The sequence below is a fragment of the Centruroides sculpturatus genome, unplaced genomic scaffold (genome assembly GCF_000671375.1).
Source record: "Centruroides sculpturatus isolate CEXI.00-Female unplaced genomic scaffold, Cexi_2.0 scaffold834, whole genome shotgun sequence".
NCBI lineage: Eukaryota > Metazoa > Arthropoda > Arachnida > Scorpiones > Buthidae > Centruroides > Centruroides sculpturatus.
The window spans coordinates 233761-251683 of NW_019384958.1; the positions used below are offsets into that span (position 1 = coordinate 233761).

A 17923-nucleotide genomic window follows, 5' to 3' on the forward strand; every position below is an offset into this window, starting at 1 on the left:
AATTAAACATTTTATTGCGTGTTTTGAGTTAAATTCAAAATAATCCCTCATAACTAACCAATAGCAATAATAATAACAAACGTAATTGCTACGGTAGAAGCTGATGAAAGCTTTATTTTATGGACTTAGAAGAAGAAGAAAAAAGAGATAAACAGCAATAAGTCAGTTGAGATTATTTATTATTTAATTAATGTTTTTATAGTTAACTTTTACAAAACGGTATTTGTTTATTGTTAGAGATAAAATTTAGTGAAAATAAACATGTCAAAATATTAGAAATAGTGTTATTTGGAATGGTTCCAAGCTGAATTGCTAAAGAATTTCGTTCANATAAAGACAGTCTTGGTGGAGATGTAAATGGATGGAGGTTTCGTCTAACCGGTGGCGGCCATCCATTACCTCCACTACAATCGTAACGTCTTTCGTCCTTTTTTCGTGCCTTTTTCAACCGTTGTCCTCTCGTTCTTTTCTCGTGCCATTGTCAACTCTCGTCTTTTCACTTCTCGACCAAATCGCACATTCAGCCATCCTGACAACTGACATCGTCCCCGATGTCCTCGTCTGACCAGTCGAACACTTCGTCAGGTTGAACACTATTTTGTAATTTATTTAATATGGCTTCTGTCTGGATAAAAATCGTCTGGCGCACGGTTTTCCCGCGCTTTTCCAATCATTCGACGAATGACGGTTGTCGCCATAGGAACAGCAATCGGACCACTTTTGAAAACTCGACCAATGATTGGTTGAGAGACATCACACCATCGGCGGACGTCTTGTAGCGCTACTAAGCGCTGATTGGTGGAAGCCGATTGACTTCAATCTGTATAAAAGGATTGAGTTGTGGCGGGAAGTTTGGTTCGCCTGGAATACATCTATGGAACTCACGTTTGATCTTAGTTCGCCTAAGCTGGTCTCGAAGCTTGTTTCGTCTCGTTGGACTGTAAATGACTTTAGAGTTAGTTCGTCGCAAGGTGTCTTTTTGACCGACGTGTTGTCGTGGATAAATGTGTTGAACTTTGTTACGATTAACGTTTTGTAAATGTTTGTTTTGTGAACCTTTGTAACTGTACATACGTTTACTTTCAATATATATAGGGGAGACCGGGGCAACTTCGGCATGCGGGGCAAGTTTGTCAAGCGCTTTTTTTAAAAAACAAATTAAAAGGAGACTTTGGTTATAGGTTAGGCAGTTGAGTTTTATTGGTGGCTTGTTGAGTGTAGTGTTTTTATTGTTCTCCAACAAGCGTAGTTGAATTATCAAGCAAATTTTCATTTTCGTTCAATTCCATATAATATTTTTTTTCCATTTATATTGAATTGGCAGGTTTTGTTATAATTCCATGATAACGAAAGTTACTTTTCCTGTTAGAAGGATGTAACTTCAACTTATTCACGTGGCCAGATCGTGGCTTGGCATTCTGTTCTCAGGGTTGTACTTAATGTTTCGAAATCATGACTAGCGGGGTAAGATCGGCAACATAAAGCCACATTAGAAGCAAAGGATAAAAATCAAACAGATGATAAATGAAAACATGTTTGCATTTGTTATTCATGTATATATGTCTTTGAACTTGCATTTCGTTGTAATAATATTAAATGGGTGTTGGATTTGTATTTCTTTGTTTTAATAGTGAATTCCAACTTATACATTGTTAATAACATAATTTTATATACGTGCCTATCTTGCCCCATTACTGTTGCCCCTATACCAGGGGCAACTTTAATAAAAATAATTAAAATAATTACAACTTTACAAAAAGAGAGAAGTTGCCGATCTTGCCCCTATACCCGGGGCAACTTCGTCAATTTCTCTCTTCTTGTAAAGTTGTAATTATTTTAATTATTTTTATTTCCAAACTGATTTTAACCAGTTCTATAGTAAGGTAACATTCCAATAGACAATATGCAAAGCTTTTTTTTCAGTTTACAGCAGTATTTATTACACAAAATTTAAGTAAAGCTTAACATGCCGATCTTGCCCCGGTCTCCCCTATAAGTTTGAATTTAATCGGCGTGTGTGTGGTGTATTGAACTTTACTCGACAGGATTACTTTGGATTACCACGTACCTTTGGAGTACCTTTGGATTACCACGGATCGGAGAGGCTGATCTGCGACAGACATAAGGACAGAACAACACCGGCAATCATTGACCCAGGTAAAGCTTTATTTTACTCGCTAGCACAGAAATGCCTATACGCGCAAAATCGCGGAGTTTGCAAACTAGGGATTGGGAGGACGATGAGCCGGGGACATTACGAAAAACGAATCGCTAGAACGTGAGAAAGCAAGGCTGAGGTTTGAACTCGTGGAAGCCGAGACCAAGGCAAGGGAAGCAGAACTCGGGGAGACCAAGGCAAGGAAAGCAGAACTCGGGGTGAGGAAAGCTGAGGCCAAGCTGAGGACAGCGGAAACCGAGGCCGAGCTGAGGACAGCAGAGGCCGAGGTCAAGGTGAGGAAAGCAGAGGCCAAGTTGAGGGAAGCAGAACGCATATTAGAGCAAGAAAGACGGCTCTTTGAGGCTCGGAGCTCGGCAGGTCGGGTTGTCAAGAGGAAATTAGACAATCTGGGACACCAGAAATGGAGCAAGCCTGCGGAATTAGCTAAGGTCACAGAGAAGTTTGGGGAGATGTCAGGTAGTAGGTTGGCCGGTAACAGCGAGGAGGTTAGATAGCGACGGAACTCTCAGAGAGGAATGACGAGGAAACCCATTCCCTCGGCACAGAGTTTGGTCGAACGGACCCCCAAGGCTAATTGTAATGCCTGTGGAAGGGCTGGGCACTGGAGGAGAGCTTGTCCTAAGCGGAAGGCATCCAGTGAGTCCAAGCAGGCACGGCTAGTAACTACGAACAAGACATCCCAAACAGACGAACCTCCAGTAGCGAGGGTAACGGCGTGCGATCAACCAAAGGTCAAGGAGGCGCCGAAGAGGATCAAGCCAGTAGGCGACAGAAATCGTCTTTCGGCTAAAGTCGATTCTGGGGATGAGATTTCGGTCATAATGGAATCATTGGTGGCGGAAACGAAGGGGGAAATCCAACGGGTAGGATCCTTCGGTCACTGGTTTGATTCGGTAACGATCCCGATAGGGCTGTGGGATAAAGACTTCGCATGGTCGCGAAGGTCGGAACTGGCGACGTGCGCCTTAACGGACGAGTTAGACCAGACCACGGATGCCTTGTTATCGGAGGAGGATTACTGGATGTTATTAGACCGAAAGGAGAAACTCCAGGGAAAGGGAGGAAGGCATGTAAGGAGTTTAAGGGTAGATGGGAACGGAAACCATCAGGAAAAGGATCCGGAACCTCTCTCAGAGGCGGGGTGCAGTGAAAATTGCGACGAAAATGAGAAAGGAACGGGATTACGAGACACTCAAGTCCGGGACGAGTCACTTTCTCGATTGTGGGAGGCCGCTAAGTAAACGAAAGATGGGCTAGTTGTAGAGGACGGAATACTATATCGGCAAGTTAGTTCGTTCGGCAGGCCCATTAAGCAAGTAGATGTTCCCCAAGAACGGAGAACGGAAGTGTTAGATTTAGCACACAAAGCTCCGTTCGGTGGACAGTTTGGCAGTCGGGAAACAGCAAGTCGCATTCGCGAGAGCTTCTATTGGCCGGGAACGGCGACCGACATCCGGAAGTACTACCAGAATAGTCATAGGTGCCTAGTAAGAGCGCCTGATCTAGTCCTGGATAGGACCCCAGTTACACCACTTACTCGATTCTCAACCCCGTTTCAAGTGGTTAACCTAGGCATGATTATACCGATTGATCCCTTGTCATCTAACGGTCATCGATACGCAGTTTGCATAATCGGCTCTTTCCCCGGACAACTTTCACTTACATGGTTTTTTCTTGCCACAGTTATAGCGTTTTCCATCTCCATAAAAATGATTAGGCTTAATCTCACGGTCTAGCTTTTTAGATCCCAACATCATTTTAGCATTTAGCTTGCGACTTCATTTCACGTTTTCATAAATTCGTAGTTTTTGTCAAAATTCTTTGAAAGCAGTAGCACCATAAAGCACTGTTTTACTTACTTGCTCATCTCGAATTCCATCGATGATATATTGTATCACTGATTTTTCCTCAATCGTAATTTGTGACGAAATCTTAATCATCCGATACATATATTCCCGATAAGTTTCATTCTGATGCTTCACCTCCATCGAAAGTTGCTTGTGAATGCTTCCTACTGTTCAGTTTTGGAGAAAATTCGGCACAAAGAGCTTCTTTTAATGCTCTCCACGATTTAGTACATTGTTCATATAAAATATTCTTGCTGTACCTCTGTGTATCCATTTTGCGTAAATTATTCTCTGCATGCCATTCCAGTTACACATTTCCGCCATGTCTTCGAAATTGGAGATCCACTTAACGACATTTTTTCCGTCACCACTGAACGTTTCTAGGGATTCATCAACATCTCTAATTGTAAACATTGGCTTAGAGTACTCACTTTTATGTCTCGTTATATTACTATCTTCGTTGTCGATTTGCAAGTCGTCATCTCTGGCATTCTTAATCAAAAGTGCCGCTTCCAATCTTTGCGCCAACTCTCTCTTGCTACCAGTCGTGTTCAATTTTCGTCGTCCTAGTCCAATTTTCAAATCAGTACACTTAAGATGTTTCACATCCGTCATCGTATTGTCCTCAGATACGACAGTCAGTTGTAGTTCTTCGTCGTTTACCGTAGCGTCACTAACTCCGCCATCTTGTCTGGCTTCCATTATTGCCCTTCTAAAAGTTTTCGTACGAAGTTCGTTCAAATCCCTGATGGGCCCTCAAAATTTGTAGGAATAATGATCGAAATAGAGAACTAGAAATAACAATAATCTTACAGCGTTCAGCTAAATCTTCCAACAGTCTTCAAACCGTCTTATCGATAGAACGATGATGGTCTACGATCATAATGTCTTTCGTCCTTTTTTCACCTCTTTTCCAACCATCACCAACTCTCGTCTTTTCCCTTCTTATTCCATATTCATTCATGTTTAAACATCCTTGAGAAGAGCGCTCATGCAAACTGAATAAATATTGAAAATATTTGAAATGTGTTTTAATAGCGTAAAATTCGAAATATCAAACGAATCGCCGGATTCCTTCATCATTTTCTTTCCAATATCCTTTATCCGGAATTCAGATGCTCGTTTGATATTTGAAATAATTTTCGGGTTAGTCGTATTTATTACAGAGTAAAGCTTTTTTTCTTAAATAAAATATACTGATTGACAGTTTTTTTTACAGGGATTATTTCCATACAGAAACTGATAACTTGGCTCTGTTACACGGCTTAAGTGTTGATCTTACTAGGCACATGATAATTATTAAGCAATCAGGTTACAGCATGTAAGATGTAGAGGTTTGGTCTAATTATAATCATGGTTAATATGCGCAAAGCTCATGTTGGGTAATTGGTCCAAGTGGTCAGTTTTTCTGCCACTTGGACCAATTAAAAATATGATTATTTACTCATAGAGGTTACAACTGCCGCTTCAAATCTCTTGCACTCGTGGATGGCTGAAGTTGGTGATCCCACCAACTATCTGATCCCACAAATGCTTAATGGGATAATTCTGGAGACAGGGCAAGCCAATCAAGTGTGGCAAAGTTACGGAGACATTCCTGGGAAATCTAATTAAGCGCAGCGTAGCATTATTTTGCGAAAAATAACTGTTTGCTGTTTCTCTATGAGAGCGCAACATTTTCAGAACGTATTTCTATGCCGTTAATGTGTGTCATATTACGAGGTGTGACCAAATGTCACATGAGCTGGCTTTTCAGACCAACACGCCAGCAGTGGGAACTGTGTTGCTCAGGAGTAAAACCAGGATTGAAGCACTAACCATTAACACCAATCTCCGTCAAACTTCATCAGCTGTGCATCGTACACCCGAAAATTCTGAACACAAGCCAACATACAATTCTGAGCCCCTGCAAGCTTTTTTATAGTATAGTGGATTAGTGATTTGAAGGTTACCCCATTATACTATAGTATGATTGCGTCCGATGGCGTGCCTGTCTGAGATATTTTTCCCAATTTTTGCAGTAATACGTTACGTTATAAATTAATTGCAACGCAACTTAGTATTTTCAGATAAATTCTAGCGTAACATAGTATCATATGGTGTACATTGTATCTTACCTATGATAAATTCTATACAGTGTCTTTTGATATAAAATTGTGATACAATTTACTTCATGATACCAAGTTACGCTCTAGTTTATCATAGAGTAAACTTTATTGTAATATCTTATGATACTAGGTTACAGATCCATGCTCAGGAGTTTTAAAATAATGGGTTTTAAACGTAGTTTATTAATTTTTACAATCTATTTATGTACAGTAACACAATACAATAGGCTAAGGAGGAACTGAATGAGTACAGAATGTAAGTTATAAACACAAATATAATTTTTTATTAATTAACATAGTCCAATTCTTCCGAAAGCCACGTAAGTGGACAGCACCACTGAATACTAGTCATGGGTTCGCGCATAAGTCGAGTTTTCCGGGATTCTTCACGTGGCAATTTCCCATAGAAAGTCCTTCCCTTAGTAAATTGTACGTGTATTGCGTTACCTTACCCATAAGTCGCCCAATTGAATTGGACTGAATTCAGTCGGGGGGTTAAACCATCAAAAGCCGTCCCGTATGCTCGACCTTGCAACGTTAGCTGGCCAATTTGTGCCAGGTAAGAAAGAATTTACGTAACGACCTGCAGTTAGTATTACAGAAAATATAAAAAACATCATCATCATGTGCGTAACATCTTCACCCATTTACGACTTAAACATTTTCCAAGATTATTGTTACCTTTTCTACGTCGTAAAAACCATTTACGATTATTGCTCTCTTTTGGCATCATAATGATTCTTGTTGGGAAACATTTATGATCCAGTTACCGGTTTTTTTCCCCTGATGATTTTTTACATCTTCCGACGTTATGAATAAGAGCAATAACATTTTATGATTTCTAAAACTGATTACGTTTTTTTTTTATGATTCTTAGTTTATAGAAAATGCATATAGATGTTTCTGATTCATTCATAATAATAATAATGACAATAAAAAGACATTTATGATGATGATGACAGTTGTTTCTCCTTGGGAATTGTCATAAAGAGACATGATTATTTTCTCGTTTGACTCATAAAATTACATTGATTTTTATGGTCGTAAATGTTTATAAGTGAATTCTAAAGAAGGTAGTTATTGCTGATGATGATCGTGTGAATCGGCTTTGAGGAGAATCATCATGTGTTTTACACAATTTTTTAACATTAAATGATGCTTTATTTAATAATTTAATAAAAAGTTATCATCATAAAAAGGATCTTTATGATAGTTTTTTCGTCTCTTTCTCTCTCTTTCTGTTGTTGTTGATGATTAGTAGGGTCTCATGAAATTATCATTATCATCATTGTATATATTTATACATTAAAATAATTAAAATATAATTTTTTAAACTTTAAACTCTGTTTGATTTAACACTAATAAATAGAAATTTATGTTGATAATTTTTACTACAAGGGCCACAGTAAAGATACATTTATGAATTTTTATCGACTCCATAAATTTTTTTTATTTTATGACTTATAAACAAATAACATGTGTTTATTATCAAGTATGACGACTATATCAGTAGATATTCTAAGTATTTTTAATAATAATAATAATAATAATAATAATAATTTAACAAAAAACATGAATTTTAACACAGTTCTTCTCGATGACGATTTCTCTTCAGGAGCCATCATTATAGAGAAATTCACGATACGGAGCCAATTAAAATTTTGATTTTATACTTGTTAATATTGAAATTTTTTCCATTCCAATCTCTCAACATCACTGTCAAATTGCATACGTTTTCTTACATTGCAAATAGTAAATCATTCGTATCATTTATGTTTACCATCAACCATCGACAAAGCGTACTGTACATCATTAATATTCTTGTTAAAAAAAATATATATAATGTCGAGAAGAGAATGGGATCCATTCTTCACCATTCTTCAGAAGCAACGTCATTATTTTCCTTCAGAATATTTTTGCATTTTAACATAATAAACATGATTTTATTGACCACTTTTCCGTTGTGGCACTGTAAAGCATTTACGAATTCCCGTTGATAAGATATTTACGATGTCAAAACAATCTTTTACACGAGTTGAATATCTTTGACGTCATGAATAAAACATGGAAGTAATAAATATCACAGCAAAATTAAGTGACATTGTTTATTATCCTTCGCCTAGTTTTGTAATTGTCTACATTGTTTTTTTTTGTTTTGTTCGTTTGCTTAATGTTCTTAACTAACTTGTTTGATTATTTCGGTTAATTTTTCATCTAAATTATTTATTTGGCAATGTGAATATTCGTAAAAGTGAATATATACTTGATTAATAATAACTTAGGTGAGAAATAATCACCCTCATATTAATTAATCATCATACAAAAATTCATATATTTTCATTTTGATAATGATCTTTTAATAATGTTATTTATTAATTGTGTTTATGTATGATTCATTTTTAAAATTATTTTTAATTTATTTGTGCTGTTGTTTATTTTTTAACTAAATGTAATTTTAAAAAATGTTTTTTTTTTTTTTAAATTACATTTTGGTGTCTTCTGATGGCATTTCGCATAAAAATAAATTGTTTTTGTGAGTGTTTTTATAAATATCTTTTTGTATTTTTGACGAATTTAATACATATTTAGCTACAATTTGGGAGGGGGGAGAGAAAATGAAAATTTTTATAAAATCACTCGACAACTTACTACTAAATTTTGTTTAAAGCCGGAGGGGAGGAGGGGAAAAAACCTATCTTTAATTAAACAAAAATTATTCACACACAATTTAGCTTGAATAATCGCATTTTATGCCACAGAAAATATCAGAAACTCCTCTAACTTAAACTTATTGTTCTTAAATTGACTTTTTTTTCAAGAAAATAAGAAAAAGAAATTCTTTTTTTTTCTTGCGTTTTTTTTCTTTACCAAATTAATCCTTTAACTTTATTAAAAGCATTTTTGCATGCAATGATGCATGCAATTCATTTCATTCACTCTTTAATTAAAGTCGTATTATTTTCCCTCTTCGCTTTTGATTTTACGTCTGATTGGTAACGCAAATGGAATTTTTGCATATTTTCATACGTCAAAAAAAATTTTTTCCCTCCCTCCATTATATAAAATACATAAAAATTTATGATAATATCTGAAATAATTATTTTGCAATTTAGATATTTTTGTATAATTAATAAAAAGTAAAGACAAGTTACTATCGTGTAATTGAATTTTTAATTTTTTCCCTCCCTCCATTAACTTATTTTCTTGTAAAATAAAATTCTGAGTCCTGGACTTCTTATTTATTTAGAATTTTCAATTTTCAGTTTCCATAACAGTAAGAAAGAANTTTTTAAATAAATTTATTCATGAAATTTGTTGTTTTAAACTTTTGAGCTGAACGATAGTATTGGATGGTGTGGCGCTGCTGTTAGTAGCAGCGCCACCACCGACATAGCGTCAGCAGCGCCTCTAACGCTAACAGCGCCACTATAAGCAACCGTTGCATCAACGTCAATGTAGATGACGCTGCAGGTAGTAACCTACAGCGAGTTTTATAGCAATAGCAACAACAGCAGCGCCACCATTAGCAAGAGTATTAATAACAACATTAACAGCTCTCATACATCAGTAAACATAATTTCATTCAGCTAATGTTAAAATTTTAATTACGGCAGCTTATATGCGTTTCTGTTATTTTTCCTAAGTACTTTAAATCGTACATGTTATATACAACGAATTAATGTATTTTAGCTATAAGACTTAGACGTGAATGCAGAAAACTTACCGCTTTAATTTTGCTACTGGGTATTTTAATTTTTATCATTTTTTTAAAAATAATTTTTCTACTAAATTTTCCATGTTTACACATGACTCTACTCAACTTCTATTATTTTTTTTCCAGCTGATATTCGACCCCCACTTGTATTTTCCCCCCTGTTTTTTTTTGCATTTTAATTTGATTCTGTTTGCAATGTACACGCTTGTATTTTTATTTATTTGTTTGTTTCTGCAAGTTCTCCTCTTTCGTTTCTATTTACACAACTTTAACTCTTACTTTTATTTGGATTTAAATCCTTTGCATATTTTTTCATTTATGTTTTTATTTCTCTGCATTTTTATTTATTTTTCTTCGATTTCTTGCATTTTATTTTTAGTTTTTCATTTTTTTTTTAAATGAAAAAAAAAATAGTTTCTACATGTTTTATAATTTGAACTTCCAAAAATTATAATTTAATTCTTAAAATGTTAATGTTTCTTCATTTATAAACATGAAATTTTATGGATTTTATTTTAAAGAATAGGTGTTTACAGCTATTCTTTAAGAACTATTAGTCAAATCTCAAGTATTCCTACTGTGCTCAATATGCGCTTTCGATGTATGGGGCAATTTTAATTTAAAATTCATCCATTAGGGCGAAATATGGCGCTACCGTCTCCTTAATGTGCATGTTCCGTATGTTTTCTAAGGAATTTCGAGTATTAAAGGATTCGTAAAACGTTCTTCACAATTATTCGACAGGTGAATTGTCGTGGTGCTCACTTTGCTTGATCGTGTATAACGCACGATCAGACAAAGTGTCAAGCTATTCTATCAACGAAACGGTAATGCCAACTAGGCACTTAAGGAATTTCGGAAGCTTAGAAGGTATACGGAGAGGTCCTCTGAATATAGAAATCTTAAGAAAATGAAGTAAAGCATGGAGATGAAGGGCGCATAGAACCATACGTTTAATGCATTCGTCAGTTCCACATTCCATAGACTATTTGTAATTGAAATAAAATTAACCACGCTTTGTTTCTTAACTCCCAAAATTCGTTAGAAACCGTACGTAATATGCACATTAAAAGGACATCAGCGCCAAATTTTGCTCTAGTGGCTTAAATTCGAAATTAAATTTTTTTCTGAAAATCGAAACCGCATCCTCGGTATAGAATATATGCGAAATTTGGTTAAGATTAGACCAATAGTTCTTTCTACAGAGAACTCCGAACACTTACTCATTAATAAATGAACATTATTAATTTATTGTAAATATTTATTTATTTATTTAGCCAAAAATATACAGTAAATGTTTGTGTTTTTTTAACAATTGAAAATGTTTTATAAACGAGTTTAACGCACACTTTTTAACATTTTCTTCTTTTTAACTTGTTAAAAGTACAGCTTGTAACGTAATACATCATATAAAAACAGTCACAAATATACTTTTAATAAGTATTTAACGCTATCGACTACCTTAACAATCGATACAATGAAGGAGAAAAAAGTTTTGTAACCTTATCTAAACTATTTTCCATCATGTGGCTCCTAATAGAAATTTTATAAAGCTTTACAACCTGCGGTCAATAATGTCGGAAATTGAGGTCTTCATCTAGGGAGCGACGATATAACATATATATATATATAGCCTATATATACTTTTTTCTGTTATCAATAAGTAAAAACCTGACCAAACTCTGTTACTGTGTTAAGTAAGTTTTGAAGAGATGACATTTTATCAGAAAATAGTTTCTGCTAGTGAGTGTGAGGAATACAATTTTTACGCCTCACGAATTTTTATTTATTTTATTTTTATTTTTATTTTCAGGATGGTAGACTTCGTGATACTGTCAGTATGGGTGCTTCTGATACACCGCTGGAAGATAAAACCGTTACTGTTGTACATGGACCCGATTTAGTCAACGTTAGCTTCATTAATTTTTGCTGTAACTGTAGGCAAGTTGCTCTGGTAAGTTTGCTGTTTGCCTCCTTGACGCATGTGTCGATTTTAATCCGGATTAAATTTATGCAAATTAGTGTTACTTAAGACAATTTCTAGTAGCGTGAGGATGATGACTTTTAGTTTTAAATAAATGAGATTTTCGGTTTTTTTGCGCTTTCGAAGCGATTTTTTTCTTGTTAGCATTGTTTTTATCATTACTAATGCGGTAATTTTAAATCCAAATTAGCCGTATAAAGCATTCACAATCATTGTATATGTTGTTGGATCCATTTTTTGGCTCCTTCCACCCTTTGGACACTCCCATTTCTCCATATTCATCTTATGTTAGGCCATGTTTATAATGCATCTATCTGAATGATGAGGGACGAGGCTCAGTGTATCTGGGACATACCATCATCCGAAAAATTCTATGCTTTCGCCCGGTTTCGATCCCGTTTTCCCAACCTTAACCGCCTCAGTCATCTGACCCCGATTTATTATTGTTAGAGTCAGTTATTATTATAGCTGTATCGTGTTTGCGCTACTGTAATACTATAATTTCTCATTTATAATTCACCTCTTTGGCAAGAATAATTCATTATAAGCGAGTTTAATTGTATCCATAACGGTTTTAATACTATTAAACTAAAACAATATTTGTAAATAAAGTCAAATGTACTTGTTGATTTAATTAAACAGAATTTAGTTATGAAAATACACAAAAAATCATTTAATTCTATCCAGTTTTAAACTCGTATAAATTTTAATAGCATTTAAATATTTATTCATTTTTGTTTTTTTTTTTAATTTGGCAACACTTTCAAAAATATTTAAATAATTCTCGTATAAATCGAATAATTGCGAGAATGTTGTTATAAGTATAGATGTAAATTGAATTAAACTTTATTTAGTTTTAATACTATTAAAATAATTTAAATTTGAACTAAAAATATATTATTTTAACCGTTTTTCAGACGGATTTACTACGTATTTATTCAAATAATTTAACGAATAAAACGAGAAATGGCGAGAATCCTATGTTAAGTGTTGCCAAATGATAAAAAAAATTTGAAAACGATAATAAATTGGGGAAAATATTTCAAGAAAGAAAACTAAAACTGAAAATAACCTTTTAACCTTTTTGAAAGAACCTTTTCTCGCATTTAAAAGAAAAAAAAGGGGAGGGGGAAAGTAAACTTTAAAAAAAATGATAGGTTATATCTTATCGTGACAATCCGAAGGCTCTACAAACAAGGTATGGAGCACCTGTTAGTTTCTTTTGGCAGCTTCCCCTTGCTACTTCGATCCAAAGTCAACACGAACATGCTCACATATGGCACAAGAGATTGATCTGAGATAAATATATAATCTAAGAACCACCCCGAAATATCGAACAAGTGAATCTTAAAAAAAAAATCCAATTTTCTAGTCCGATATACTTTTCTAAAAAAAGTTGTCATTGGCACACGATTGTTAAAGAGAACTTATGGTTAGTTTTTCGATAGTAATAGTCTGCAAGAGCCGTGTTTGTGACAATGTATTCGAAAATATATGATGCTATTAAGTCTTTAAAGGCTCACCCCCGTTTTTTTTTCTATTGTGGTTTGAATAATTGAGATGCCAAGAGTGGAGACCATTTATATAAAAAAATATATTCGTAAAACATGTTTCTCAGTTTTTGTTGTTAAGAAAAATGGTGTGTGCATTGTAGAGAAATGCCATATTTTACTATAACAGTATACTTAATGCTACAGTAATAACATGCGTTAATGTGATAAATGTTACTCTTGAAGCTTTATCTTAAAGAGATTAATCAATTTCTAGTTTAATGTCAGTTTGGATGAATAGGATACATAATATATATTAAATAATAATTCGTTATAAGCGAGTTTTTAACGCCGAGTCTGAGAAAATGATAGGATTCGGCGCAAAAAATGGAAGAAATATTCATTACACATCGAACATGATAAAAATATGAGTATTTTATAAGCGAGATTATTTTATTTTAAACGTATTCTAACATACCTACAACACGTAAAAAACTTTACCCTCTATAACGTTTATTTCTCCATCAAAACCCGATATAAGCATATAATGATTCAACGTAATTTTCTCCCCTTTGCTACTATTAATTATAATCACGTTCGTTATCGAAACACTAGAGAATTATCCAATTATTTAATTAAAATTATCAAATGTATTCGTCATCGTTTACCTTCTATCGACATGTGAAGTTGAAACGAGTGATGGAGTATCATCGTTCTATATATAACACACGCTACTGTACTTATTTATCTTACTCGCTTCTATAGAAATATTCCCTTAGTAGTAGAGTATCGATATTATATTAACGTGGAAGAACGGTTCGAATTTCTATTAATAAATCTAATCTATAGATTTCGGCCATCTTACAGACGTGAACATTTTTCTATTAAGGCATTATGTTGCAAATATCACGCTTCCATCTTGTTTATTGTGTTGCTAATACCTACTGGAAAGGTTATTTTATCCATTTATTACAACAATATTAATGCTACACATTTAGAAGTATTGGAAACTTTCTGGTGATTAAATACAGCGCGTGATTCTTCCTTCGCGCTGCGCTTCGTATTTATGGAATTTGGCCTTATGCTGTTATAGTAACAATAGAATTTTGCTCAAGTAATGTAAATTTTAATTAGATAAACTAGAAAAGTATGTAAAGTGAACTAAGCTCTCTTAATTGAACTCGTGCTGTTTCTAATTATTTGAGAAATGTTCCTCATCTCATTTAAATGCTTTCTTTGGTCACGCCATACTAGTTACGCTCTTCTACCTTAATAATAACGCATGTTTTAAAGAATTAAATAGATTTATAGAATTAAAATTGTACGCATTTAGCTTGTAAGCGTGTTTAAATTTTAGTTTATTTTATAACTTATTTGTTTTAGAAAGTATTTGCGTGACGCGTCGCGCTGTGCGTGCGTGCGATGGACTTTAAACGATAGATTCTTTCCCCCCTCTTTTTTCTTCTTCTGTTCTGTAAAACAGTTTCAATTTTCATGTGCACATATTTTATTTAAAATGTTTTTTATGAATTGAAATAGAAAATATAATATTAAATCGTTTATCGCGAGTGTCGCGTCGCGTCGCGTCGCGCTCTCATCGACAAGTGATTGAATTTTTGATGATTATTAAAGATGATTCTATAATTTTTTCATCTTAAAACGACTTAGATTCGAAATTAATGAAAGCGATAACCGTAAAATGACGAAAATTGAAGAAAAATTGATAGTTATAAGGTAACAGCTTTATCATAAGAAAGATGGAAGATGATAAATGATCGGCGAGAATTTGAATAATCTGTAAAATTAGATAAAATAATTTAAATTTGCTGGAAATATTTTTCTTTTAAATTAAAAAAAAAAAAACTTATTTCAAAAATAAAACCGAAATGATTTTTTTCTATATATATTGTAAAATTTCTGACGTATACATGACGAATTCGTAACGTATATGTACGCGTCACGTATACGTCACCTTACACGAATTTTAACGTCATTTAAATCTCTTCTTTCACTTATTCATAAAGAATATTTCTATTTTACATAAGCTTATATATATATTTATTTAAATACGTTATTTATAATTTTACTTCGTCTGTATGTGTGTTTGTCACATCATTTACTACATCGCTGTGAATAAGTTATAAAGTTTGTTTTGAAAAATTGTAATTTTATGAAATATTTTCGCTTGAATTTTTTTATTTTATCATATTTTTTTGGCAGAGTAACATAATAAAATGGCGGCCGTTCGAAATTTTAAAATTTCTAATAAATTTAGTCAAAATTCTCTGAATATATAGTAGACCCCCTATAACACTGTTGATAATTCCGTTTTATATGAATTCCATGTTGTACGAGTCACTTAGATTTTACAAATACGTGTGACTGGCTGTGAACGGCTCACGTATTTGTAAAATCTAAGTGACTCGTACAACATGGAATTCATATAAAGCGGAATTATCAACAGTGTTATAAGGGGGTCGACTGTTATTTTACTTATTCGTCTGTTAATTCAATGGTATGCATTATTGTTTGTAAAATGATAATTTCAAATTGAAGTTCGTCCATGAATGAGTATCCCATTTTTTGGTGTCATAGGACGACGCATACATTGTTTTCAGTATAACTTTATTATTTTATCAAATATGTAGGCTATACTAAGCACATACTTACGTATAGTGTATATACATACACACGTGCACATACATACGTATACACACATACTGTACATTCATATGAAATATTAAAAGCATGACAATTAAAGAACACCTAATTGTAATTGTGACTATAAATACCGGCAACAGACAGACTTACAGACAGAAACATTTTTCATATACAGAAAAGAAGAGGGTTGTAACGCTTCTACAGTTGTGACGCAATACACAAAACAAAAATTCTTGTCTGTTTCTGTAATAAATTTACAAAACAAATTCATGTTATTTCTTCAAAAATATTATTCTAATTTATGCATCAGAGAGTATACTTTGCTCCAATTCCCTTTCGGATTATACGTAGTAAAAGAAAATAAATTATTTGTATACAAAAACAAAGAGGAAGAGTTAATACAAAATATATAATTTGGGAGGAGTCGAATTCTTTAAAATAAGTTAGAAAGTTTGGGCGGAGTTTATCGACAAGTAAATATAGCAAAGATGGATGATCCGGAAGTGAAGAAAGGTTACTAGACTTATTTACGTAAAAAGAAACTGTAAGTTACAGGTCGAGTAGCGTGAATAACGGGAAATTACTCGAAATAAAAAAAATATATATATATATATTCTTGCAGAAAATTATATTCTACAACTCTCAAAATCCGGGGAAAAAAGAAATCCAATTATTTTAAATGAGACCTTATCAATATTTATAGTTATATCTACGCCATAGAGTCTGGAGGAAAGGAGGAAAAATAAGAAGAAAAACTGATTCCTGGAGAGAAAGTTATCAGAAGTTATTGTTTTCTAATATTGAAACTCTAATTATATATAGTAAAGAACTGTCACGAAATCTTTTTTATATATTATTTTAAGAAAGTAAATAAATTTCTTTTCTTATATATTTAGAATGCTAATCAAAATAAAACCGCGTGTAAAAAAATCACCGATTAAAAAATAAGATAGATAAATGAATATTCAGCATCTAAAGAAAAAAAAATTAATCAATTAATTTCATTATGTATTTTATTAATAATTAGTGAACATTAAACATTCAAACTTGGAGAAATTAATTCTAGGTTTATTTAATCTCATCGAATGTAAATTTTGATTCTAACCGAATTGTAATTGGATATTTACAGAAAATTCTCCATTGGTATCGCTGATTATACGAATTCGTTTCCTCTTCCTCGTCCATAAAAGAATTTTTACTTCCGAAGGAAGCAAATTACATAAAGAACATTTAGCTATCGTAAAGTATATTTCTTTTGATTGGAAAAAAAAAATTAGTATAAGTCGGGTAAATAAATAAATTAATCTTTTCATAAATTGATTAAAATGCCATTTGTTTAAAATAATAAACCCGAAGGAAAAACTTATTATATGATATACTAAAGAAAAATAACACAAATTAGAAAAAGAGCTGAAAATTTAGCGAAATTTCTCTAAATATCCCTGTAAACTTAGGGAAATGTACTCAATATCCCTGAGTTTAGGGAAATTTCCTCAAATGTCAAAATGTATCCAAAAATGCTTAAATCTACAGTCTAAACATTTTTTTCGAAATATTCCTGCCACAATAAAAATATGTTAAAATACAAGGAATTTCCCTAAACTTCTTGAATTTTTTTAACTGCAGGAATATTTGGGGAAATTTTAAAATGTTTTTCAATGCAGTGTTCAATTACATGACAGTTCAATTTTAATTCGATAAATGTATTATATGGCTTAATATGATAACTATAAACAATAATTTTTTGCATTTTAGGGAAATTGCAGAATATTTCCCAACGTAACACTGCATTTCCCTAAATTAATGAAACATTTAAATCTCTTCTTTCACTTATTCATAAAGAATATTTCTATTTTACATAAGCTTATATATATATTTATTTAAATACGTTATTTATAATTTTACTTCGTCTGTATGTGTGTTTGTCACATCATTTACT

At 33.1% G+C, this 17923-nt stretch overlaps 1 protein-coding gene across 1 annotated transcript in view; it reads left to right on the plus strand.

Annotated features, from left to right (window-relative positions):
- The window catches only part of LOC111632403 (1-phosphatidylinositol 4,5-bisphosphate phosphodiesterase classes I and II-like), a 122964-nt gene that overhangs the window by 63887 nt on the left and 41154 nt on the right, over positions 1–17923 (plus strand). The window contains exon 4 of the mRNA XM_023376817.1: positions 11663–11803. Within this exon, the coding sequence (XP_023232585.1) occupies positions 11663–11803 (141 nt within the window). The remainder of the gene's footprint in view (positions 1–11662; positions 11804–17923) is intronic.